Raw genomic sequence first — 9,594 nt, forward strand, 5'->3', positions numbered from 1 at the left:
TTGGACAGCAGCTGTCTGTGTGTACCCTCAGCCGAATATTAGAGATTTGCATAAATATTTTCTAACCATTATACAAATATACAAATATATTAGTTAAGTGCTATAGTAAAATGGCTTTGAAGTATTTAAAGAAGCAATCCAAAACAGCATACTTATGGTTGCATCTTTTCTGCAACGAAAATTGCATGTGAGATCCCAATGATTCAAGCAACCCAGATGTCTTTGTTTGTGACGCATGTAATTAGAGATGAGCGAATCGAAGTTGACGAAGTGGAATTCGATCCGAATTTCAGGAAAAATTCGATTTGCACCGAATCCGAATTTCCTCATGCTTTGTAGTAACTAATCAAATTTTTTCCTAAAATGGCTGCTGCACGTGTTAGGACATGGAGCAAGGAACTCTGGGAACGAGGGATCACCCACAATGCCATGCATGCAGCCAATCAGCAGCCAGCCAGCCCTGTAATGTCACAGCCATATAAATAGCGTCAGCCATCTTGGATTCAGCCATTTTCCAGTGTACTTAGTGCAGGGAGAGATGTCAGGAGGCGTTAGGGACAGTGCTAGGAAAGACTTTAAAACTTTTATTTTGCTGTATAGAAGTTCAGGGAAAGGAAAGGGAGGAATCATTCCACAGTATTGAAGCAGAGCAGGGTTCAGTAGGGGAATTTACAGCCTGGGTAATAGCAACAATCCTATTACACCTTGCTGCACTGACTGCGGATACAAATTGCCATTATACAGCTCTCTAATTCCAGCAAACCGTTCTTGTTATTGGGGTGCAAGTGCTGTTTGATACAGCCATTAATAGGGTTTATTACAAGTAAATATTTCTACGTCTTATTTGACACTGTACGTTGCAGTTATTGTTGTAAAGCACTTTTTGGCTTGTATTAGTGGGGAAAAAAGGGCTTATTAGCCGTTGTGTGGTGAAGTGAGAAAATTACAGCCTGTTTTGGCGTGTATAGGTGGCAGAAAATTATATATTATTTGCCGTTCATCGGTGCAGTTATATGTTCTAAACCCCTTTTTGGCATGTATTAGTGGCAAAAAAATATATATTATTTGCCGTTCAGCAGTGCAGTTATATGTTCTAAAGCCCTTTTTGGCGTGTATTAGTGGCACAAAAATATATATTATTTGCCATTCGGCGGTGCAGTTATATGTTCTAAAGCCCTTTTTGCCATGTATTAGTGGCACAAAAAAAGGTATTTGCAGTTGTCTGGTGAAGTGAGAAAATTCCAGCCTTTTTGGCGTGTATTAGTGGCAAAAAAATATATGCCGTTCAGCGGTGCAGTTATATGTTCTAAGGAACTTTCTTGCGTGTATTAGTGGTGCGAAAAAAACTATTCGCCATTGAGTGGAGTAGTGAGAAAATGACAGCCTTTTTTGGTGTGTATTAGTGGCAAAAAAAAATATGTTTGCGTTTAGGGTGCAGTTATATGTTCTAAAGCCCTTTTTGCCCTGTAATAGTGGGGGGGGGGGGGGGCTTATTAGCTGTTGTGTGGTGAAGTGAGAAAATTACAGACTTTTTTGGGTGTTTTAATTTCCTTTTTATTTATTTGATCTAACAGTATGTGAGACAAAGAAGTGCCAGGCCCTGCACAGGGGACTGGCAGAGGCCTAAATGTTTCTGGAGCAGTCACAGGTCACAGTATAGTAAGGGGGTGTGGCAGCAGGGGTCGCAGCGAGAGGCCTGAGCTCCCAGTGTCATCTAGCGGTCGTGTCTTGAACCCAGCGGTTCTTGAGTGGTTGACTCGGTCATCCACTTCATCCCAAGTGACATCAGACACACCCAGCCAAGAGTCGGTGGGATCGTCAGACACAACCCTTAGTTGGCATGGCCCGGGATCAGGCGCTGTGCCCTAACCTATCCTCAACCTGCCTCTGTCCTTTTCTGTTCCCTCAGCCAGAGAAGTATTATATGCTGTGGGCTCAGCTCCACTATACAGCGAGGGCGAGCTACTAAAGGACAGTCAGCAGCTACTGGCCAGCCAAAAATGTGGAGGAGACATCCGCCGCTTGCTCCAGTAGGCAGGCAAGTAGTGATGAGGAGAGTGGCGTGGGAGCAGGTGTTGCGAGCCATCAGGCTCCCGACCCAGAGACCATTGAGGAGGACATCAGTGATGTCCAGTCATGATTAAGAACACGTTTGTTCGAAACGCGTAGATGATCACTTGGAACACTGAGGTGATGCTGTCACTGTATGGATCTGTACTATATAAAAAAAAAGGAACCGACAATATTTTCAACGTCGATGCTGGATTCATCTCTTCATTCATATGGGCAGACAGTACTCGATGATGATGATGTAGCTGATTGCACTTGGGAGGCAGGTGAATTAGGGGCTTCATCATCGGAAGAAGAGGGTGGCAGCTTGCCCGTAAGGCAGCGGCGGAGCCAGCAAGTCTCTAGCGTGGCCGGGAGTCAGCAGGGTGACAGCAGTGGGAGGTCTGGAGTCAAACGTGCCCAGGGTAGACCACCCACTTCACAGGAGCCTAACTGCCCGTAAAGTAGTGGCGCAGAAGTTCACAGAAGCAGCGGCGGTAGAAGTCAGTCAGTGCTGAGTGCTGGGGGTAAAATCACCTACTCAGCGATTTGGCAGTTTTTTGTTAAGCCGCCGGAGGAGGTGAATATGGCCATTTGTAGAATCTGTACACAAAAGGTGAAGCGTGGCCAGGGTGCCAATGTTGGCACCACAGCCCTGCGTCAACATATGCAGCATCACCATAAAGTGGCCTGTGAGAACCGTGGCTCCGATGTCGTGGTCCAGCCTGCCGCAGCAACCGCTGCATTACCCAGTGGCATGCACCCGATTTCAGGCAGTCAAGCCCAACCACCTCAGCCGCAGGGAGCTGTCTGTCCTTCCCATCATCTGCTGGTCCTGATGCTCCTCCTCTTACTCCTCGTCAGTCATTACGTCAGCAATCGATCACCGAAGCGATTGCGAAGAGACGACAGTATGCGTGCACTCATCCAACGGCACAGAAGCTGAATGTGCTCCTGGCCAAGTTGCTATGCTGCAGTCCCTCTCTTTCCAAGTGGTGGACTCTGCTCCTTTCAGAGAACTGATGGCTTGTGCCGAGCCGAGGTGGAGAGTCCCAAGCTGTCATCTCTTTGCCAAAAAGGCAGTACCAGCCCTGCACACGTATGTAGAACAGAAGGTGGGCCAGTACTCAAGCCTGTCGGTGTCTTCCAAAGTGCACGGCAGCGCTGACGCGTGGAGCTGTAACTACGGTCAGGGACAATACATGTCCTTTACCGCTGGGTGAATGTGGATCCTGCACAGGCACACCAGCAACTTGGCCAGGTGACACCGTTCCGCCTCCACGTTCTCACGCCGTTGGTCCTGCGACAATGTCCGCCTCTATCTTCTCATCCTCCACCATGTCCCCATTCAGCATACCACATGTGCAGGGCACGACGCTGTCAAGCTGTTCTGCACCTCGTTTGCCTGAGCGAACAAAGTCACACAGGGGAGGAACTGCTCCGTGTCCTTCATCAAGAAATCGTGTCCTTGATCAAGAAATCAGAACCATGGTGACCGACAACGGGAAGAACATCAAGGAGGGCTGAGCCAATGTGCCCCGCATGGCACACGTGTTCAATATGGTTGTCAAGCGGTTCCTGAAGTCTTCCACGCATCTGCAAGACATCCTAAAAATGGCCTGCATACACTTCAGCTCGTACAATGCAAAGCACACACTCCTTGAGCTGCAGCGGCGGAACGGCATCCCCCAACATAGGCTGATATGCGATATTTCCACCCGTTCGAATTCCACCCCCCATATATGGGACCAACTATACGAACAGAGAAAGGCCATAAACCATTTCTTGATTATCCAAGCAGACAGGAGTTCTCCCCTGTGTAACTTCGATGTCATCAGGTGGCAGCTCATGCGTGACACCTGCCGTTTGCTCAGGCCCTTTGAGGAGGTCACGTTATTTGTCAGTCGCCAGGACTATGGGATGAACAACGTCATTCCAATGCTTCATGTCCTGGAACAGATACTGGTAAATCTGGCTGGTCAGGAAACTGGAGCCTAGATCTCACAGCCACATGAGCCCTGTGGGGGCTGAACTGGAGGAGGAGGAGGACATTGGAGCACAAGCAATGTGTAGCGAAATGGGTTGTTTTTCTACACAGGTGACAGGAGAGGAGGAGCAGGAGCAGCCAGAGGAGCTACAGGGTGATGAGGAAGATGAGGCAGAGGACCCAGACACACCGTGGCAGTATGCAGTGGAGATGAAGGCAGGGAGTCCGTCCGAGTCACTTGCACAAATGGCCCAATGCATGCTCACTTTCTTGTGTAGTGACAGCCGAATTGTCACCATTCGCCAGAGGGATGACTTCTGGCTCTCCACCTTGTTGGACGCTAGCTACAGGTCCAAAATGGGGACCCGCTGAGAGGGAGGACGAGCTGAACTACTATAGAGACATCCTATGTAGTCAGTTGTCCGCTGCCTATCTGCTACATCGTCCATCATCTTGCAGATCTGACCGGGGGAGCCCTCTGCACTCACGTTCCTCTGCCATGGCTGCTGTAGCAGCAGCAGCAACTTGAGTCTAGAGTCGCTGATGAGCAGCTTTCTTCATCCGCCAAAGAAACTACTCACCAGGACCTGGAGCAGAACCTGAACCAGCAGGTGATGGCATACTTGGACAGCACCCTGCCACCCTACATTGAAGATCTGCTGGACTACTGGGCAGACAGACTGGATTTGTGGCCACAACTGGCAGAATTTGCTCTGGAAAAGCTGTCCTGCCTGGCTAGTAGTGTGGCATCAGAGCGGGTGTTTAATGCGGCGAGGGGCATAGTTACCCCAAGAAGAACTCACCTGTCCACCCAAAATGTGAAGTGACTGACCTTTGTCAAGATGAATCAGACGTGGATCAGCCAGGATTTCCACCCACCAATGCCTGATGCATCAGACTAGATCATTCATGGTGCCACACCAACACTTTGACAAAAGAGACCGGTTTCTTCTGGCTGCCTGCCTCAGCTACTATTCTGATGCTGCCACCCACCTGATGTCACACATCTGATGCCAAGTGCTCTTTCTTTCACCCACCTTTTTCAGCTGGTACTTGTATTGCCATCCACCTCCCCACTCTGTCACTGGGTCACTCTGTGGTTTTCTGATGCTGCTGCCACCTCCAGACTATGTTACCTTGCCACTCTGTGGTCTCCTGATGCTGCTGCTGCCACCTCCACACTGTCATTGTGCAACTCTGTGGCCTCCTCCTTATGCTGCTGATGCCACCTCCACACACTGTCATTGCACCACTCTGTGTTCTCCTCATGCTGCTGCTGCCACCTGCACACTGTCATTGTGCCACTCTGTGGCCTCCTGATGCCGCTGCCACCTCCACACTCATTGTGCCACCCTGTGGCCTCCTCCTGATGCTGTAGCTTATGCCACCTCCACACTTCAATTGTGCCACTCTGTGGCCTCCTGATGCTGCTGCTGCCACCTCCACACTGTCTTTGTGCCACTCTGTGGCCTCCTCCTGATGCTGCTACCACCTCCAGACTCTGTTATTGGGCCACTCTGTGGTCTCCTCATACTGCTTCCACCTCATCACTATGTCATAGGGCCACTCTGTGGACTTCTCATGCTGTTCCCAACACTTTATGACTGGGCCACTATTTTGCCTTTCGGCCTGGCAGACATCATCATTTATTTGACCATTCTGCTGATCCGTCAGAAGGAAGGAAAAATGAGACACACAACAGATCCTGTCTATGCAACAGCTGTAAGGCCTGCATGACATGGTCCCTATTTTGTATCAGAATTGGCTTATGATTTGGTAGCCAAAAGCAGGAGTGGCTACAAAACACAGAAGACATGCAAATATTCTATTCATCTCTGTTTTGGATCCACTCCTGTTTTTTTTGGGCTTTAGCAATACTGATAAATTACTGACCAAATGGTGACCGAGTGAAGGCGGATGCTCCACAGACAGTATCAGTTTTTTAGGGGCGTCAACACAAACTTACTGCTGACACCCTCTCCACTCTGTCGGGGGGGCTCTACTTGTATAAGCGTTTAATAGAACAGGTTCTGTAGACATCTACGTGGAATCAGCTGCCGACGGTATAAATAGAGTGCACTTCTTCTTGACGCTAACATTGATGTGTAAGGCTGAGTACACACTTGAGTTATTTGGTCAGTTTTGGCCCCGTAACTGCCCAAATAAGTGAAGTGTGCAGTGATTCTAAGAGCGACACCTGTCATCTGCATGTCATACTGACTCACAGTATTGTTTCACTACCACAGCAGACTCCCTATGCGTGTTACTGCAAGGCACAGTGTTCTACACCACTATAAAGGCTCTCTGCAGCCAGGAAATAGCAGTTTTTTTAACACGATTCGCCATGAACAAATTCAGATTGCACCAAATGTTTTCAAAAATTGGGCAAACCAGCCGAATCGAATTTGAGAAATTTGCTCATCTCTACATGTAATGAATAAGGTAAATTTCACAGAATCGTTAATATTTAAAATAAATATTTATTTTAACAAAAAACAATAACATTTAAAAACAATACAAATACAGTAAAAAAAACACACAACACAACAAACACCATATTGTAAGTACAGCATGTCACTGTGTAGCAACACTTCATATTGTATTTCAGTCTAATAATATAGGAAGGACTCCTGGCATTTGTCTGGCTAATATCTAAACTCTTTCATACGGCCCAAGATTTCAAGGCTACTAGTTCGTCAAGCATATTTCATTGAGTGCCTTCATACTGGCACTGGACCAAACAATCCTTGCTAATGCTGTTAACACAATACTTTTGTCATGGATATACAGTCACAGTATTTCTGAAATGTCCACTTCTAGTATTTCTAGACTTGATGGAAGTCTCTATGGCTGATTTAAAGAAAATACTGGTAGTTCCCTAATTTGTGATTGTAACAAGTCTTATGGAGCATGACCCACCGTCTTGTCCACCATATTACAGTGCATTTGTGCTATCGGCATCATTACAACAGGTTAGAGATGTACTTGCATGAAGCCTATACATTAAAATGAGCTCATCCATCTCCATTGTTAGCGTAGACTTCACATAAACGACCCATCTTTTCCTTCATTCCAGACTCTTTCCTAGGCAACACATATACTGTCAGTAACGAAACATTGGATATATGTGGAATCGGTTTCCAGAAATATTCCACAATCATAAATGCTGCAGATCTATATGTATAAATATGGTCTGCTTTTCAGAGCATGTGACTTGAATACATAGGTGCACCCTACTGTTTCCTTCCTGACATGTTGCTTTGCTGCAGTAGTTACTTCTCACTTTTCTGGCAGCGAGATTTGGGAGCAACAGCTATTCTTTTTCCATTATAGCGCCCTCTACTGATCAGCTGTCAACGGTACATCTTTGACATTTAGTTGATGTATTCAGTCATTTGCAGCCTCTTCTGAAACTTCGCAATTGGGGAAAGACTGAGAGGTGTATTCTTGCACAGAAGCTTCATAGGGAGGGGGATCTTCATTCATATAGGTTTCATCCACTACTTCCATGGCAGTCTCGGTGTATAGTGGAGGAGGGATGTTGAAGCCTTCTGTTTCCATATTGATATATGTAGCGTTAGAAGGGGTGTGCTGCATGGCACTGTCATAGGATGGTGGGTAGTAATCAGGCCTAAAAATACAAGATAAAGAAGGTTGTCATTATTTACTCTTCTATCAATCTTCTATTTAATCTTTAGCAGAAGAAATAAGAGTTAAACAATGTTCCTAACTTAGGCTGTTTTCACACAGTCAGTGCTTGATCAGTGATTGTAAGTCAAACCCAGAACCAGGTCAGAACAGGTGCAAATCTTTCCATTATATCTTATGTCTGTATAGCTTCTGCTTTTGGTTTTGGCTCGCAATCACTGATCAAACACTGACTGTGTGAAAGTGTCCTTAGGGTTTTTTATAAGCATCACAACAATACCAATTGATCATTGGAACCGTGCATACTATTTTAATGCTGCATGCTCTTGGTGCAGTACTGAGTATCAAATCAGTAGCAAGCCAGAAGAATATTAAAGAGGACTAACTGGCACTAATGTTACCCTATAATCCCACTGATTACATTTTCTACAGTACAGATTGACAGTCCAGTTATCTGACCCCACCTTTCATTCAGGAATCGTTTGTTTGAAGAAAGTGTTGACATCTGAATCAACCAATCAGATTCCTTTTCCTTTCTTAACTGCACTGGGGTGCTTTTTATGGAAACTCCACCTTTTACTATATAATAGACTCTGAATATATCATTCTATCGGAAGAATTTCTAAGCGCATAAGTTAATGACTCCTTAATTGCTTTTCTTCATAGAATAGCGATTCTGGAGCATCTTTTCTTATCTATCTATCTATCTATCTATTAATCTCATATCCATATATCTTATATCTATCTATCTAACGATAATAAAGATAAACTCCACGGCACTTCCAAAAGAAAAAAAGTACTGGTCCCAATTTAGTGAAACGTTGCTATTTAGTGATTGATTAAACAAATACTTTTTTTCTTTTGGAAGTGCAGTGGAGTTTATTTTTATTATAGTTTTTGGGTTGGTGGATCGCCTCTTCAGCCGCTGGCACTCCGCATTTACTTAAATATTGCTGTGCTGCCCATAACATTTTCTTTCTTATCTCTCTATCTCTATAGCAGGGATCAGCAACCTCTGGCAATCCAGCTGTTGTGAAACTACAACTCCCAGAATCCTCCTTTTACCTCTGTGAGAGTTACAAGAAGAGCCGAGTATGCTGGGAGTTGTAGTTTCACAGCAGCTGGAGTGCCGAAGGTTGCTGACCCCTGCTCTATCTATCTATCTAATAATATCCACTATAAACTAGTATCATTTCAGGTGTACAGTCACCCAACTGCACACAAAGATAAAATGGAGATTCAGTACAATAGTTTTAGCTACATACCTGTCTACAGTCTCAATATGGACTTGTTGTTGGCTATGAATTCTTCTGATTACGCTTCGAAACAGACTTTTGTGGTTAGCCTCGTGGTATGTGCTCCAAAAAATCCCAATCAGAAGAAGCACAAATCCCAAAGGCATTAAAGTATATGCTACAATAGTCTCACTTCGACAGTTACAAGAGTAGCTTGAGGATACATAGAAGGCTCCCAGGCACACCAGGCAAAAGCCAATGATTAGCAGAGAGAATCGCAGCACTGTGTACACGCTATTCTTCATGACTGGAAGAGCGAAAGAGTGTCAACTAAGAAAGACCGCATCTCACTGTCACTCTGCAGCCTAATATATTGGTACGAGAAATGCCCTTTGGACAATGATTGATAAAAGTCATACACATGGCATTCATTAACCACGGGGAGGTAGTATTACATGCAATATCCACTAAGGTTAGCTTTTAATCATATAGTTAACAGGCACACTTTCAAAAGGAATATTCAGGAATTTTGAAAGAGAAAAATAACTTGTTATGTCGCAGTGCTGTACATACTACATAAGAAGAAGACAGAAAAAGCATTGTAATAGTATAAATGGCAATATGAATTGTACACATAGGGTAAAGCCTGTATTGCACCTGACGATTTTTTGGCAG

General features: G+C 45.2%; 1 protein-coding gene across 1 annotated transcript; it reads right to left on the bottom strand.

Moving 5' to 3' along the window:
* Positions 1–6,496: 6,496 nt before the first annotated feature.
* On the bottom strand, positions 6,497–9,252 carry TMEM252 (transmembrane protein 252). The gene is made up of 2 exons (XM_044287221.1): positions 8,950–9,252; positions 6,497–7,667 (listed from the first exon to the last, which is right to left on the bottom strand). The coding sequence occupies exons 1-2, from the start codon at positions 9,222–9,224 to the stop codon at positions 7,424–7,426; spliced, it is 519 nt and encodes a 172-aa protein (XP_044143156.1). The 5' UTR covers positions 9,225–9,252; the 3' UTR covers positions 6,497–7,423.
* Between the last annotated feature and the right edge of the window lie 342 nt (positions 9,253–9,594).

This window comes from Bufo gargarizans, chromosome 1 (genome assembly GCF_014858855.1).
Source record: "Bufo gargarizans isolate SCDJY-AF-19 chromosome 1, ASM1485885v1, whole genome shotgun sequence".
NCBI classification, from domain to species: domain Eukaryota; kingdom Metazoa; phylum Chordata; class Amphibia; order Anura; family Bufonidae; genus Bufo; species Bufo gargarizans.